Source organism: Lontra canadensis, unplaced genomic scaffold (assembly GCF_010015895.1).
Source record: "Lontra canadensis isolate GAN:19392208 unplaced genomic scaffold, GSC_riverotter_1.0 scaffold149, whole genome shotgun sequence".
NCBI lineage: Eukaryota > Metazoa > Chordata > Mammalia > Carnivora > Mustelidae > Lontra > Lontra canadensis.
The window spans coordinates 3,023,985-3,041,445 of record NW_022631143.1 but is presented as its reverse complement, the minus strand read 5'-3'; the positions used below and the strand labels follow the sequence as shown (position 1 = coordinate 3,041,445).

General features: G+C 49.4%; 1 protein-coding gene across 1 annotated transcript; it reads right to left on the bottom strand.

The window, feature by feature from the left end:
• Window positions 1-2,908: 2,908 nt before the first annotated feature.
• PCDH12 (protocadherin 12) lies at window positions 2,909-17,088 on the bottom strand. Its single transcript, XM_032844245.1, has 5 exons — window positions 17,017-17,088; window positions 13,282-16,559; window positions 9,663-9,760; window positions 7,575-7,726; window positions 2,909-3,762 (listed from the first exon to the last, which is right to left on the bottom strand). Exons 2-5 carry the CDS (start codon window positions 16,159-16,161, stop codon window positions 3,293-3,295), a joined length of 3,600 nt encoding a protein of 1,199 aa, XP_032700136.1. The 5' UTR covers window positions 16,162-16,559; window positions 17,017-17,088; the 3' UTR covers window positions 2,909-3,292.
• Between the last annotated feature and the right edge of the window lie 373 nt (window positions 17,089-17,461).

Sequence of the window (17,461 nt, the reverse complement as noted above, 5' to 3'; positions counted from 1 at the left end):
AGCATGTCCGAAGTCTCAGCTTTGACATCTGGGCTGATGCAAAGACATTCAGCATGCCCCATTCTCTCAGCATACCCCCTATCACTCTCAGCCTATTCCTGGGAAAGGGCTGAGTGTCCCCAGGCTAGGAGAGGGTTGCATGGGGCCCGCAAGAGCGCTGACCTCATGTACATACGTCCCCATGCTGACTGGACATCAATTGCCCCAGAACAGAAACCACTCTACCCGTAAGTTCTCCAGGGTCTGTGGGTAAGGCAGAACCGAGGACCGACAGAGAGGATCACAGGGGTCCTCCATCTTCTGTAGGTCACAGACCCCTTTGACAATGTGGTGAAAGCACCGACTCCTTCCCATAGAAAAGTGGGCATCCTCCCAACTGTGCACACAATTGAGCTGATTCTGGGATCCTGAAGGCCAACCATGGACCCCAGCTCAGGAACTGTTGATATACTAAAAAGAATATTAAGGGCTCCTGGGTGGCTCAGTTGGTTAAGCGGCTGTCTTTGGCTCAGGTCACGATCCTAGGGTCCTGGGATGGACACCTGAGTTGGGCTTCCTGCTCAGCGGGGAGCCAGCTTCTCCTTCTCTTTCTGCCCCCCACCACCCCGCTCATGCTCTCTCTGTCTCTCAAATAAATAAATACAATCTTTAAAAAAAAAAAAAATCCTATGAATCCCAGATTCAGATCCTGGCCCTGCCACACACCTGCCATGTGGCTTGGCGCAAGGCAGATTTTTGTCTCGCCTTTTCCTTGGCGATAAAATGTTCTAGCTCCTTATGACTAAAATTGCCTCTGTTTGTGGAGGTCGAGGCCTTGCCTTAAACCAGTGCAGCATAACTTTTCGTAGGTCAACATGTGCCTTAGAGAATCTGATAAGGATTTCCTATCCTCTGCCTAGAAAAATCTCTGTACACAAGGATTTGCCTAGTAATCATGAGGTCTAAGGACTACAGATTCAGGACTTCTGACCTTGAGTGAAGCAGTGATCCAGGGTATCCAACGATCCAGCTGACAGCCATGCTTCCAGGTTTCTTTTTAATTAATTAATTCACTAGGTACCAGGTTTTTTAGGTTGCCTCTTCCCTCATCTCTTCTCTCTACCCTCCCAACACCAGCCCTGTGTCAAAAATCCACTAGTAATTGAGGAGGGGAGTGGTGGCAGTCAACATTGTCTACTCCAGTTCTGTGGTTTTTAGACTTTGATTTCACATAATGGAAACTTTTTTTTCTTTATAATGACATCTTAGCTAGAGCTCCAATACAGATAAAAAGGGACTCTGAAACACTGATTTATTCATTTATCCGTCCATTCCTGCCTTCAACAAGTAAGTATGCATCAGGTGTTGCTTTGGGTCGGTCTCCTGGCTGGTCAGGCTGGTCTCAGTGCCTGCTGAGTCTCCCCTGGCCTCTCTCATTGGCTTGGGGAGCCCAACAGCTCGAAAATCACAGATCTTGGAAGGAAGTCACTGGCGCCTGAAGTGACATAATCAGAGCCCCAGAGACTCTGCTCTTTAAGCCCTTAACTTTGGGGAGCCTCATTTTTATCATCTGTAACGTGGAATAACAGGATAATGGTGCCACATTGGATTCCAAGTTTACATGGCTTTCGTTATCTTTGGTGAGGAATATGATTGGCCCATTTCTTTGGACAGTGAACATGAGTATTGGCCTCCAAGAGGGATGGAAGGAAGAGCACAGAGAGGAATTTTTGCCTTCAGTGTCAAGGACAGCCCTATGCTACTGAGAGTCCTGAATGGCTAGCTGAATGACTGCTTGGAAATTTCCAGGAAAATTATAAGGCTGAGCCTTGGGAAAATATGGGCTATTTCTTTGCTCCCATTGCTCCCTCTTGCTCTGGAAGTTTTGCTGCTGTCAGTATCGATTTCATAGACCCCATTTGTACACTGTCCTCTAGGGCCTGAATTCATGGGCCCAAACCTGCTACGACAGAGGAAGGTTTACCCACGAATGCTGGGTCCATGAAGAGGACTACTGTACCTGAGGGGCTAATCGCTGGGAAAGGACAGGAGCCTGCAGAGGCCCAGGCTTACATCAGATCAGATCCAAGTCCCTCTAATTCTATGCTTGGAAATGCAGAGCCATTCCGGCCTGAGCAGCTTTAGAAATGTTCAAGTGTTTCATGAGGGGAACACAGACAAGTTCACTACTGGCAAAAGCTCTCCTGTGGGGTTTTTTCCTTTCTTTTCCTTGGTTGGCAGTCTAGAATCAAGTTCAAGGGCATAGGTTTTGGTGTTAGTCAAGCCTAGTTCCAAATCTTGGCTCTGCCTCTATTCTCTCTCTTTCTCTCTCTTTTTAAGTTGTATTTATTTATTTTAGAGACAGAGAGTGAGAGAATGTGCATGTGTGGGGGGAGGGACAGAGAGAGAGGGAAAGAAGCAGACATCCTGCTGAGCAGGAGTAGCCTGACCTGGGCTTGATCTCATGACCCCGAAATCTTGACCTGAGCCAAAATCAAGAGTTAGACGCTTAACCAACTGACCCACTCAGGTGCCCCTCTGTCTCTACCCTTGATCTTGGGCAAGACCCTCTATTTCTCCAAACCTCCTATCCTTGTCTGTGAAATGGGGATAACACCTCACTCTCAGGGTTGTTGGAAAATTAAATTAAATCCTAGTGTAAAGCCTGGGACCTGCTTCACATAAACATTCTATAAATAGTCATGCTTTTCTTAGCCCTAATTTTGCAGCGGAGAAGCAGATTATTTGATAATGTAGCAATAGAGAAGTGGGGTCAAGGGTCCACGTGTTCATCACTGTGTATTGACCTCTGTGTACCCGCATGCCCTACTCGTGTCCAGGTCCAGCGTACCTTCTTGCCAGGGAACAGGCATCAAGGAACCTTCGTTCTGTTACCCTTCCCTCCCCCTCTTGACAGGTGCACACAGGAGAATAAGCCAGCCCTTTTCCTTTATTAGGAGGTCAGAGAGCTTCACCTGGCACCCCAGGATCCAGCCCCCACCCTCAAGTATGGGATGAGGCCAGCTTTTCTTGCTTAGGACACTCCTTGGCATCTGTCCCACAGGGAGGACTGACCCTCTGTGCTCTACATGTGTTTTGCCTGCAAACACTCATTTCAGCCACAAATGTCTCCATCCTCCAAAAAATTCACAGGCAGAGTCAGCCCCGAACAAGGGGCTGCTCTGATCAGCCATCCATTAGTTGTGGGGCCCCTGCCTCCTCTGTGGGGCACCATCGGTCACCCTAAAGTTCTTGGGCCACCTCTGGACCTCGAGTTCAAAGATTCTAGAAAGCAGCTCATGTCCCTGCATCCTCAGGGCCTGGGCTCCCTGCAGTCCCCCAGGGCCCCCGGTTCCTGGATCCACAGGCCCCTGCTGCTGCTGCTGCTGCCAGTCCTGCCCCTGGCCCCCTTAGTTCCCCCCGAACCCCCCTGTCCTTCCGTGCCCGAGGCCCCGCTGGTGGCCAGGTCCAGACTGAGGGTCCTCCCGCAGACAGACAGCCGCCGCAGCACCTCGGAGGCGGCCTCCATGGGCACGCCAGAGCGCTGCTCCAGCAGCATTTCCAACAGCGAGCTCATCTCCGAGAGGAAGGTGCTGGCCAGCCGCGTGCCCGTCAGGCTCAGCTCCGGCCCCGGCGCCTTGCCGAACGTCTGGAAGGTCCTCGGCTCCTCCTCGGCCGGAGTGTCCGGTGAGAACACGTTGTCGCGGTAGTTCGTGGTGAGGGGCAAAGAGAGCCTCGCCATCCAGGCCGGGTCGGGGGCACTCAGGCGGTCCAGGGCCAGGCCTGCGCGGGGAGGAGGGGAGCCAGTGAGGGCCGGCCGGGGGCAGGGCCAGGCAGCCCAGGGCGGGGCTGTGGGCCGGGGCTCCGGACAAAGGAGGGAAGGGAAATGGCGGGGGACGGACTGGGAGCCCGGTGGGGGACGGGAAGGAAGAGGCCCTGACGGGGAAGCTTGTTGGGCAGGAAGGCTGCCGACTGAAGTACCCACAGGAGCTGAGTGGGGAGGAGGAAGGAGGCCTAGAATTAGAAATTCTAAAGAATTTCCCGATCCTGCTGTATTTCAAGCTAGGTGTCTTCAGCCAGGCTTTTCACTCCCTCAGGCTGTGAGTAGCTGCGGATGGAGGGGACACCCCTTTTCTTAGGCAAGGCTGGAGTTCCTGGCTTTGTGCTGCCCTCTGTTTGTATTCATAGTAATAGTGACCATTTATCAATTTCTTCCCCACCAAGCAATTTACGGAATCCTCTTATTTAACCTCCGCATAAACCTTTGAAGGGAAGAGTGCTATTCCTTTCTATGGATGAGGAAACGAAGTTCCAAGAAGTTGAATCACCCATCCACTAGGCAACCAAACCCAGATTTGACCCCATATCTGATGACTTCGAAGCCCCATATGCCTGTACCATCCTACCCACTCTCTGAGTAGCTTCCCCCCATTTCCCCCAGGGCGCTGAGGGTGCGCCCCTGTGGCCTCTGGGTTCCCCAGGCTTGTGAAGGTCTGTCCAGTCACCATGCCCTAAACTCCCCCCCCTTTGCTTCTCAGGCTGCGGGAAACAGGCTTAGAGGCAGGCTGAGAAGGGGTTGTCTGCCTAAGCACTGTCCCAGGAAAGGGAAGGGGAGCAGTGAGAAACTGTCCCCTAGATCCTTAATACCACCATCACACTTTTCCTTTTCCCATCTCTTTAACAAAAACGCTATCTCAAAAAACTAGCCCTAGACTGGATGGTAGAGGCCAAGACAAAGAAAGACGGTGTGTATTATGGTTAAGAAACTGTGCCTTTAAAAAGAAAAAAGCCCAACATACACTTTAGCATGTGTTTAATGTTTGCTTAAGGTGAGCTACTTTAGAATCTGTGCATATAATAAAAGACTAAAAGGAAGTATGTTAAATGTTACCTGGAATTACCCCTGGACAGAAGTGATTTATTCTCTTTTCATTTACCTACATTTTTCTACCTTAACCAAATGTTACTATTGTAATTTGGGAATGTTATTCCAAAATACAGCTAATGGCGGTTTATATTGATAAATGAGTCTCCATCATGCCTCATGCCTTGTCAGGGCGGAGTCTTGAATGAAGGCTGTGAGGCAGGGCAGGCCTCTTCCCACCTGGTCCAGCCTCGCCTGGGACTTAGTGAGCATTTCTTGAATGACTCAGTGAACATAAATATTAACCCTGGGCATTTGGGGAATGTAAACCTTAGTTCCCTGAGCCTCGGGGGTAATAAGGTTGAAACTCTTTTGGTTACAGAATCAGGCCTTTGTACCAGGGTCAGAGAGCTTATGAAGCTTGGAATTAGAAAATCGCTAGAGTGTGTGAGAATGGCTGAAAAGCAATGGGAAGTCCACCTGGAGGCAGGTGGGTGCTGGGCAGGCCTGGGCTTGATTTCTCATCTCTGCCATTTATGACCAGTGTGACCTTGGGAAAATTGCTTAACCTCTCTGAGCCTCCTTCGTCTCTCATAAAGTGGTGAAATACTCATCTTGTCAGGTTGCCATGAGCATTCACTGAGCTCATACAACCATTAAAATGTCCCCATCACATCATAAGATGGATGCACCCATGACCCCTGGGGTCAGCAAGCTCACCAAAAGCCCCTGGCAGGCCTGTCCTGTGAGCAGCACAGGTTTTTCTATCCCTGCTGCCCTCAGCATCCCCCAGCATCCTCCATGCCCTCTTTGCATGGACAGAGAAGCAGGACCATTTGGCAGCTGAGCCCACAGGTTCCAGCCCAGAGCTGGCTGGAACAGATGTAATGTGAGCCATAGAGGTCTTTTTCAATTTTCTAGGATGCAGGTTAAAAAAGTAAAAAGAAAAGGTAAAATCAAATTGTAAAACATTTTTAAACTTAATATCGTTTTATCATGTCATGAATATTTTTTAAATTAATGAGATTTTTTACATTCTTAAGTCTTCAAAGTCTGAAAGTGTGTTTTATATGTTTATCACATCTTTTTAAAAAATAGTAAGTTATACTTTTTTTATACTTTTTATTTTTATTAAGCAAACTCTATGCCCAACATGGGGCTTGAGGATGGATGATTTTTTAAAAATATATTTTTTTCTTTTTTAAGTAATCTCTATGCCCAATGTGCAGCTTGAACTCACAAACCTGAGATCAGGGGTTGCATGCTTTGCCCACTGAGCTGGGCAGGGCCCCCCATCTATCACATCTTGATTGTGACTGCCATTTTCATATGTGGCTAGTGGCTACTGTATTGGATCTAACAGCTGTAGAGTCTAGACAATGCTGTCCTATAGAACTTTCTATATGTGTGCTGTCCAAAGCAATATCTGCTAACCATATGTGGCTACTGAGTGCTTGAAATGTGACTGGTATGACTGAGGAACTGAATTTTTCATTTAACTTCATTTTAATTAGATTTAATTTAGAGCCATGTAGCCAATGTTAGTAACCATTTTCTGCACAACCTTGGGAAAATTATTAAACAAACTCGCCCCTTGGTTTTGCCTTTATGAAATGGTGATAATGAATAATTCCTATCTCATCAGATTTTCTCATGAGGAACATAGAACAGGGACTAGCGCATAGAAAGCTCTCAATAAATGTTAGCTCTGTTTTTTTAACCAAGGAAAAGGAAGCCCCTGCCATGCTTTCAATGTGTTTGCAGCCAGATGGAGCACATAGGATACGTCCAGTTGAGAAATGGATTATTAAACTAAAGAAACAGAACACCGCAGTGTAGGGATGGACAGAGGTATGGTGTGTAACCCAAAGGAGGCTCACCAGTGTCCAGTTAGCACATTCTTTTTAATTTTTTAAATTTTATTTTAATATTTTATTTTACTTTTAAAAAAGATTTTACTTATTTGAGAGAGAAAAGAGAGAGAGAGAGCATGAGGAGGGGGGAGGGGCAGAGGGACAGGGGGATGGGGGGAAAGGCTTGATCCCAGGATCCTGAGATCATGACCTGAGCCAAAGTCAGATGCTTAACTGACTGAGCCACCCAGGTGCCCCAGCTAGCATATTCTTGAATTAAAGTCCATACTATGGACTTAGCTATCAAAATGAATTGTTTCTCTAGAAAATATTATTTTTATTTCAATTAGAAATGTTAACACATTAAAGAATTGACTCAGTTCTCAGGATGGAAGGATATTTAAACCCACCAAAGAAACACAAATGGGTGGTTTAGGAAGTAGGGAGAGGTCTCCTGATGGCAAGCAGACCCAGACTGGTTCCCCATCAGTTCCTGATGAGCTAAGTGACTCTGGGCAGGCTGTGGTACTTCTCTTAGCCTCAGTTTGCTTATCTCTAAATTGGAGCTCATAACATCTACCTCCAAAGACTCTTTGGAAGCTTAACTGAGCTAATGTGTACAAGATCCTTCCTAGTACCTGGCACACACCAAGAGCTCATTTACTATTCTTAGGATTTTTAAAATGGACAACCAAAGTAATATCTGGTCTTTAAACAAATGAAGACTGTCTGAAGCGTTAGGGAAAGTAAAATTTTGCTGATATTCCTGCCCAGAAAGAGAATGCCTGTGTTCTCCTGTGGAGAAGGCTGACACCTAGACATGCTGGCGGGACCGTGAGTACAGAAGCAGGCTCAGGGCAATCCTGAGGAGTCCCTACCTGTATGTGGGTCCAACAGGCTTGATAGCTCTTCTTCTAGCAGCTGTTTCACAGAAAGGTCCTCTTCAGGATCCAAGCACCCTTCCTCCTGGTCTGGTTCTGCCTGGCCACCAGCCCTGGCACCTGTGCCATCTGGGTCTGGGATTGTGCTCCTGTAAAGGAAGCCAGCCAGTTCACAAAGGAGGAAATTCACACACAGATTCATTCATTCCTGCTCGTGAGCCTTCTTCTACTCATGCCAGCATTCATCCATCCACATAAGGAGGTGGATACACAGCCTGGCCTTCAGAGTCAGATCGACCTGGGTTACTTGGTCCCAGGCCTCCTGCCTACTCGGCCTCTGTTGCCTCATCTGTGAAATGGAGGTAATAAATAACACCCACCTCAAGGGGCAGGCAAAACGAGACAATGTATGTAAAGAAACTGGTACCCGGCCCCTTGTAAGCAGTGAGCAAATAGAAGAAACAATGAATGCATTGATATCATTATTCACCATCATCCCTCCCATTCCTTCACATTGCGCAGCCCAGAGTAGGAGTGTAGTAACTCAGCTTGAGATAACGCAGTCATCTGTCCTTCTACCCATCCGTCCACCTCCATCCATCTGAGTATGAGCTCCAGTGAGAGCAGAAATTTTTGTCTGTCTCATTCCCTGGTCACCAGAGCTCAGAACAGGGCCTGGCACATAGTAGGTGCTTCATAAATACTTTGTGGACAAAGTGACTGAATGTTCCCTCCTCCCTATTTGAGGCCCAATTCCAGACCAGAATAGCAGGGCAGAAGAGGATGCAGCTGGGGTGAGACCACAGAAGGCCACTGAGACTCTCCCTGACCCCTGTGGTCTCCATCCCGGCCCCTCCCTCCCATAGGCCCTGCCTGCCCCCTGGAACAGGCCAGTTCCTGGGACTGCCTCAGTATGGGTAGCCAGGTCTGGCCCCACATTCCGGCACGTGGGAGGGCTCCTTAAAGGGCTTTAAGGTCTGGGGTCCTTTCTGCTTTTTTTTTTCTGTGACTGTTTCTGCTGTCATGAAGGGATCAGTAGGGAGACAGCAAGTTTGCAAGTGATGATGAAAACAACAAATGTTTATAAAGCAATCACTCTGACTCAGGCCTTATGCTTTGCAAGGTATAGGCACCTTATCCTTAAACTTTTCATATCTATAAAGGAGTTCTCTTGTTATCATTCCTATGTTGTGAATAAGAAAACTAAGACTTATGAAAATTATGCACCAAGATCCCGCAAAAATTCAAATCCAGGTTGATGTGGCTATGGAGTGTGTGCACTCACTGCTACTCTACACTACTTTCCACCAGATTTGCAAAAAAGAAGCTACAAGTTGTCAGGGCAAGAGCACCGAACCTGGAGTAAGTGAGGTCCCCTGAGCTGGTCTTAGCTTGGCCACTCACTGGCTATGTGACCATGAACAAAGTCACTTTGGGAGGAAAGGACTTTTAGCATCAGTTGTATACCTTCTATGTGCCAGTCACTGGGCTATGGGCTTAAAATACATTTGCTCATCAAATCCTTACCCCATCTTGGCAAGGATGTGTGATGATCTCCATTTTACAGGTAAGAAACTGAGGCCCCAAGGATTTACCTGGCTTCCTCAAGTTGAGCATAGCTGGGTTGTATCAAACTACTTACAGCCCCAGTTTCTACATCTGTAACAAAAAGGAGTTAGATTAGATGTCCTCTTGAGCTCTCTTTAATTCCAGACTGCCCAAAAGAACACACCCACACACTCATGTCCTTACCCGGGGAAACTTCATATTATGTTTAAGAGTCAAGACAAAAAATGCTGAAACTTACACATTTAAAGCCCATAGCCTAGCACCTCTGCAATCAGGGGACAGATAGAGCCTCAGGGATGAAGTCATTTCCTTAGATACTCTGGGTCCTGTAAAAACTATAAATACAGTTGCTCTGGGACCATGCTGCCTGGGATGGGGGGGAAGGATGCTGTCCGCTGCTCTCCCAGGGGCCTGCTGTCTGGGATGTGCTCACCCTTCCTCAGATCACAGAGGCTCCAGGGGTGAAGGCAAGCCGGTGGGGGGCTTGAGAAGCCTATGGGTCCATGTGTTGCTTACCTGCCGCCGCTGGGCTTGGCCAAGTACTTATTTCCCCGGTGGTTTGGTTTGGGCTGGAATTGGCCCTGATGCAGCAAGGACAGCAGCTGGGAGATTTGCTGCAAGACAGGAAAAATCTGTTGACTCCACACAATTCCGACCCAGCACACTTCCTTGCCGGATGTTTCCCTCAATGCCGGCGCTTTCTTTTTATAGTCTTTCCTCCAGCTTCAGATGTTTGTGTGATCAGATGGGGGGTGGTGAATGGTGACGGAGGCAGGGAACTTTGCAGGCAGGATCCTTGCTTTGTCATGACACCGCAGGACCTGGGTGTCTGAGGGAGAGAAGAGGGACCCCCTGGGCCCACCCCTCGTTCTCATTCTGAGTAACGTGCTCCCGCTGGTATCTGTGGGATGGGGCTGAAAAGAGCATTTCCTGACCATAAAATCATTCTTACTTTGATAAGGATTATCTTAAGGAGTTATTTCCCCCACCTTCAGCGGTACTCAAACACTCAGCCAGTTTTGGTGGGGCCAGATGCAAGGCTCTGCTGTGGAGAAAGCAAAAGTCTATCATTCAATCATTCATTCAACAAGAGTGTGAATGAAAACAGAAGGCACTGCAGACTGAAAGTCTGAAGGAGAGGGTGGAGGTTCAGGGAGGCTGTGGAATGGCTCAGGGCTGGCCGAGATGTCAGGGCCAGACCCTGCAGGGCCTTCTGAAGGTGAAGGCAATACACCAAGTCTCGGGAGGCTAAGTTCTAGTTCAAGGTCATTTCTAGTTTGTGTAATGTCAGGCAGGTTTTTAGACATACTCAGATCTCAGTTTCCTCATCTCTAAGTTGGAGCTGAAAATACCCATCCAGCCTTCTTCACAGGGCAGTCAGGATTAATTCACGCAGTGGTATGAGAATTTAAAACGCTAAGAGAAAATGCTGTTTCTCTTAGAAAGACTGCCTCTGGCTCTTGGACCTACCAGGAGCCAGTCTTCCCTGAATCTTCCCTGTCTTCTCTGAGAAGGCCGGCTCAGCCTCTCTGGGCAGCTCCAGCTAGAAAGTGCCAACCTCAGAGAATAGTTGGAAGAGGGCTGGGGCCCAGTTGCCTGCCTCAAGGCAGATCACATCTCCTGACCCAGGCCCCAAAGCCCTCCTAAGGTACCTGCCACTCTTCCAAGCATTAGCTGGTAGTTCAGGGACATTCCCTGAGTGCCACGGCCTGAGCATAGCGCTGTCATTCAGGGTCTCTTCATAGTTAAGAGTGTAGACTCTGGAATCAGTCAGACTCGGATTCAAATCCTAAATCTGCCCCTGCCCCAATTCCCTCTGGATTTTTTTTTTTTTTGAGAAATTGCTTCAGCATTTTGAGCCTCAGTTTCCTCAGCAGTAAAAAGGGAATAATATCAAGGTCCATGTGGGTTGCAGTTATAAGGATCAAAAGAATGAAAGTATATCTTTCATTTATTTATTTTTTAAAACTTTTTTTTTTTAAGTAATCTCTGTGCTCACTGTGGGGCTCGAACCCATGACCCCAAGATCAAGAGCCAGCCAGGAACACATATGATTCATTTATTAATAGATCTTTTGACAAGCACTTAATAATTCTAGTGTGGTATATAATCTCATTTAATTCTTTTTTTTTTAAGATTTATTTATTTATTTATTTGACAGACAGAGATCACAAGTAGGCAGAGAAGCAGGCAGAGAGAGAGGAGGAAGCAGGTTCCCCGCTGAGCAGAGAGCCCAATGTGGGGCTCGATTCCAGGACTCTGGGATCATGACCTGAGCCGAAGGCAGAGGCTTTAACCCACTTTAACCCAGGTGCCCCTCATTTAATTCTTATAATAACCCTAGGGAAAAGATACCATCATACCCATTTTGCAGATGTGGAATATGAGGCTCAGAGGGGCTACACATTCAGTTAGTGGAAGGGCTAGAATTTAAACCCAGATCTGACTCACTGTGGCACTGTGCTGCTGGAAAGACATGAGCATTAGGCAAGCTGCCTCTTAACCTCACATTGATCTCAGCAGGGCACCCTTCTTTCCATCACCTCAGTGGGTTTACCCCCAGTGCCTGCTCTCTGCTGTCTCTGTTCAACAATAACCAGCACAGTGTTTGATTCAAAAAGCTCACTCAGTATGCATTAAAGAATGAATGAATGAATGAATGAATGAACGGCTCTGGGCAGCGTCTGGAGCTACAGAGGGCTCAAGGTAAGACTTCTAAGAGAGCTGTGGGGCTCTCCAGGTGGCTTCCTGGGGAGGATATGGGGGAAGGAAGCTGTGTCCTTGCTCCACAGGAAACCTGAGTCGATTGCCTGGCCAAACACACATGTGTCTTGAGCGGGCAGCCTGGCACAGGGAAAATGTTTTCTTTTTAAATAAATTGTTTTAAATTTTATGTTTTTTTTGTTTTGTTTTGTTTTGTTTTGTTTTGTTTGTTTGTTTTTTTTTTTGACAGAGAAAGGCATAGCAAGAGAAGGAACACAAACAGGGGAAGTGGGGGAGGGAGAAACAGTCTCTCTGCTGAGCAAGGAGCCCGATGTGTGGCTGGATCCCAGGATCCTGGGATCATGACCTGAGCCAAAGGCAGACACTTAACGACTGAGCCACCCAGGTGTCCTTGGCATGGGGAAAATTATCTTAAGTGCAGAGGAACAGATGTGGGTGTGAGATCGGGTACTGTCCCTGAAAAAGATTTCCCATTTTTGTCTAGTAAATCCCAGGTCACTAGCTATTTTGTCCTTTGTTGTGCCATTTAATCCTCAACCCCTGGAAGGCAGACACAGGGTAAGTTTGGCATCATAACTGCCATTTGAAGAAAATGAGGCTCTAATATTGGAGAGACTTGCCCAAGGTTGACCAGCTACTGAGTGCCTATGCTGAAATGTGAACCCAGATCAGATTTCCAAGTTCTGAGATTTTTTTCCATTACCCATGCCGTAGGCTTCACCATCACACTCTAGTCTCAGGCAAGTCAAATGCAGCCCCTGAGCCCAGAGTCAATGATGCCTGTGCTGGCCAGCTTCATAGAAAAGCTGCCCAGATGAGACGAGGGCAGGAGGAGATGAAGAGCTTTGCGGAAGTCATTGTAACCATTTGCTGAGTGCTGACTGTGTGCCAGACATTATTCCAGGCCTTAAGTGCACTCATTTCATCTTCAAGCAAATTTAAGAGATGGGTGCTATCAACATAGATATCTTCAACAGAGAAGCTGAGTGACATTCCTGTAGTTCACATCGAGGAAGAGGTGGAGTCAGGATTTGAACTCAGGCAGCCTTATCCCAAAGCTTGTATTCTCAAATGTGCCTTTTGCTGTGTGTCTACTTGTGCCAGGCACATTGAGTACTTGCTTTATAGGGATTAACTGATCAAATCCTCAGGACCACTCTGCAAGGCAGATACTCTTACCATCATCTCTGTTTTATAGACAGGGAAACGAAGGCTCAGAGACAATAAGTTGCCCAGGATCACACAGCTAGATTTTGTTAACCCTAGAGCTGTGCCCTCACCCACTGCTGCCAATGTACCATAAAGTCCCTGGAGAGCCTAAGGAACGAGTGTGACAAACATAAGGGTAATGGGGGTGTCTGATGTGGTGGTCCCAGGGTGACCACAGAGAGAGCTGCCCACACCCGGGTACCTGAACAGGAGGAGAATCCATCGTGAGCTCCTCGACGGGGTTCCGCTCTGCAAAAGCAGCCACAGAGAGCCGGACCAGACTCCGCAGGATCTGACGGGGACCTGACTCTTTCTCGGGGGTCACTTTGCCGTGGAGATTCGGCTGCCGCCTCAGGGTTGCAGAGGAGGCCGGTGGACTCAGTGGGGCCTCCTCACTGCCTGGGTCTCCTGGCAGCCTCCCTGTGGGGCTGCCCGTAACCTTCGGGGGCCTTGAGCGTGGCTGTCCCATCACAGACTGGGGCTCAGGAAGGTTCAGGTTCTCCCGGGAGGCGTTCCTCTGCCTGGGATGGTTGAAAAGGAGGTTGACAGTGTCTTGCAGCACCTCTCGGCTCTCAGCCTGTGCTCCCTGGTTGCCTTGGTTACGTAGGGTTCTGTACAGCGTTGGTGTGAGGTGAAAGGGGGCCTGCAGGCAGGGGTCCCAGCCCGCTTCCATCCTCCCTTCCTGACCTGCTTCCTTGTGGGGCTGCCCGACTTCGCCAGGCTCGTCTGGCTGGCCCCGGAGCACAGGCACAAGGTGGATATCTGCCTTCTGAATGTGTTTCTGGGGCCTCTTGGGCTGGTGGCGGTAGGTAGATTCAGCCTCCCGACAGTTGTAGGCCCTATTGTCCTTCTTCTCTGTCCTGCAGATGGACATGATCAGAGCCAAGATCAACCCAAAGATGGCCAACAGCACAACCAGGCAAATCACCGTCAGCACCGATGTGCTCAGGGTCCCAGGCTCCCGGGCCCGGTCCCTCAAGTGATCCACGCTGGTGACAAACAAGACCCTCAACAGGGCTTGGGTCTGCAAGGAGGGACTACCACGGTCTTCCACCACTATCTCCAGCTCCCACTCACTCCCAATGAGGCTGCTGGCGTTGGTGATGTTGATGAACAGCTGGCCCAGGTGGGGGCTGAGGACAAAGAGACAGGCTTCATTCCCACGCCTAATGCTATAGAGGAGCTCTCCATTTGCCCCCGAGTCTGCATCTCTTGCTACAATGGCAACCAAAAGGAATGGCCTGGAACTGGGGGTTGCCAGTGGCAGTGTGTCAGCCCCTGCTGGTCCCAAGCCATTAGGAGTTTCGATGGGCACCAGAAGGTGGCCTGTGGAGGCATTGACGAGCACTGAGAGGCTAGCTTTTCCATCACTGAGTATAGGGTGGATCACCTCTGGGGTATTATCGTTGACATCCAAGAGGCTGACCCACACAGAGACGCTGGATGCAAGCTGGGGCTGGCCCTTGTCCTCTGCGATCACGCGGAACTCAAAACTGGTCATCTGTTCATAGTCTAGTGACCTTTGGGCAGTGACATCTCCCGTGTCTGAGTCAATAGCTACTAAGTGAGAAACTGGGGAGTCCTGGATATGGTATGAGATTTGTCCATTTAGGCCCAAGTCTGCATCATGAGCCTTAACGGTAATGAGGTGAAGAGAAGGTAGGTTGTTCTCCCTAGTAGAGACCTCGTACCTGCTCCTCTCAAACACAGGTGCGTTGTCATTGGCATCGCTGATCTGAATGCTGAGTTGTTTCTTGGCTGATAATGGCTGGAGTCCTTGGTCTTGAGCCAGCAGAGTGAGGGTGTATTTAGGCCACTGCTCTCTGTCCAGTGTGGTGTTGGTTAGCAGCATGTATGTATTGCCATTAGTCCTTTTCAGCCTGAAATGGCCCAGTTCTTGGCTCAGCCAACAGTGGACCAGACCATTATTTCCTGAGTCCAAGTCATCTGCCATGACGAGAGCAATGAAACTATCCTTTGGAAGAGCCTCTGACACCAGAGATGGTTCAGATGCCCACGTGATGTGGATGCTTGGGGCATTGTCATTGACGTCCAGGACCTTGATGAGGACTTTGCAGTGGGCTGGGATGGGATTGGGACCTAGGTCCTTTGCCTGGATGTCCACCTCATAGGCAGGATTCTTTTCATAGTCGAGGCGTTGACGCAGAATCACCTGGCCCGTCTTTGCATCGATACTGAAGGTGTCCAAAACCTCTGGAGGCACATGTTTACTGAGGAAGAATTCCACCTCCCCATTGGGACCTTGGTCAGGGTCTGTGGCAGTCAAGTTTATGAGGAGAGTACCAGGAGCAGCATCTTCTTGGATTTCTAGTGCCAGAGAGCTCTCTGCAAACATAGGACTATTGTCATTGGAATCCAGGACATTGACCTTGACCAAGCTGGTGCCTGACTTTGGGGGGCTCCCGCTGTCATAGGCAGTTAGCACCAGATCAAAAAATGAGTGGATTTCCCGGTCTAGCTCTTTCACCACTATAAGTTCTGCATGTTTGGTTTCATCTGGCCCCACGATGACATCCAGAGCAAAGTGCTCACTGGGAGATAGTGTGTATGAGTGCAAGGTGTTGGAGCCAGTATCTGGGTCCAGGGCTCTGTCCAGGGGGATCCGGGTGCGCAGAGAGGCACTCTCAGAGATTTCTAGCTCCTGCTCACCTTTGGGGAACTGTGGCTCATGGTCATTGATGTCCAGCACCTGGATCTCCACATGGATCAGAGCCAAGTCCCCTGTGGCAAGCACGTCAAAGGAAACCAGGCAAGGATCCTGCTGCCGGCAGAGCTGTTCTCGGTCCAGCCGGCTCCCCGTGCTAAGCAGGCCGTCCTCAGGGTCCACCTGGATGGGGAGTGCCTGAGACAGCTGCAGGACCTGGAAGGCAGCCTTTGTCTGCCCGCGACCCTCCTCCCAGCCCAGTTCCTGGGACAGCTTCCCTATCACCGTCCCAGACGGCACCTCTTCTGCCACTTGGTATTTCACAGTGAGAGTGGCCACTTCCTGACCATGCCCTGGAAGGAAAAAGTAGCCACCTGGCCCCAAAAGCCCCAGCAGAAGTGGCAGAAGTCGCATCATGCTTACCGCCAGAATGGGCTAGACTCAGAAACCACTACAGTTCTTCAAAGGCTAGGCAAGTCCTCCACGCTTTCCCGAGGGGCCTGATTAGCCCCTTTCTCCTGTCCCCAGACCTGCTGTCACAGCCTCGTCCCATAATTAGATGATGACGGAAGTAGCTGGATTCCCAGGCAAGGCCATTTTCATCTGAAGAGATATCAGAGGTCCAAGCACTGACGAAGTGAAAATGCCAAGGGACACCCCGCACAGGGGCACCCGCAGGTCCCCTTCAGTAAATGATGGGCAAGAGCCGGTCCAAGAGGGACTTGACCCAGTAAAGCAGGATGTGGGGATCCGACTTTCAAACAGTTGCTGGGCTTGGGAAATGGAGAAGCAGCTTTTTCCTATGGAAACCCCACCTACAGGAAAAGGGAGGGCTGTAAGTTTCAATGCCAATTAGAGAAAGAGGGCTTCCTGTGAAGCCTGAGGGGCCTGCGGTGGAGGAGGATGGGCTGGGGCTCCGGGACAGGGCAACAAGGTGCTATCCATGCAAGGCAGCCCCTGAGGGAAAGGGAGCCACTGTGTAGGCAAGTGGACAGAGAGCCTGAGACGCTGCCTACTCCAGTACCTCTCCCGTGTGTGTCATGCTCTTTTCCGCTTCTCTCTTTGTTTCCTTCATATCCCCATGATTCCTCTCCCGTTCCAGTCTTCTCCCCACATTCATCTATCTCTAAGTCCTGACTCTTCCCTGATCACCCATTTTTGTCTCTCGGGAAGCAGCTATGATTAAGAGTGTAGCCATCGGAGCCAAACCGCTTAGGTTCAGATTCTGACTCTGCAATTTACCAGCTGGGTCATGTGGGACAAGTCACTTACCCTCTCTGGGCGTCCACCACTTCATCCTTAGAGTGTGGACGGGAATAAGCATAGTAGCCCTCACAGCAGGAAATTGTGAGGACAAATGAAATGATGCATGAAGGGCTGGGTCCTGGCCCAGAGGACAGGCAATGATGTTTTGCGAGTAGTAGGTGTTTAGAATGGAATAGCTAGTCTCACCTTGTAGCTCTGGCCCTTGCCCTGGCCCCGGGGCTGTCCCTGCTCACACGAACCCACGAGGGTGCCTATGGCCTTGGCTCCTGAAGCCCTGGGATCTCTCTGACCTGACCGTGTGGCTTCCCTCCTCCTTCCCTTCCTGCTTTCCAGCCTGGAGGCCCATTGTTCTCTGCATCTGGTCCAGCCTGAGTCCCTATCTGGGGGAATCCCCGGCCTCCAGCTCCCCTGCCTTGGGAGGTTTTTTATACTTGTCCTTCTCCCACGCCTT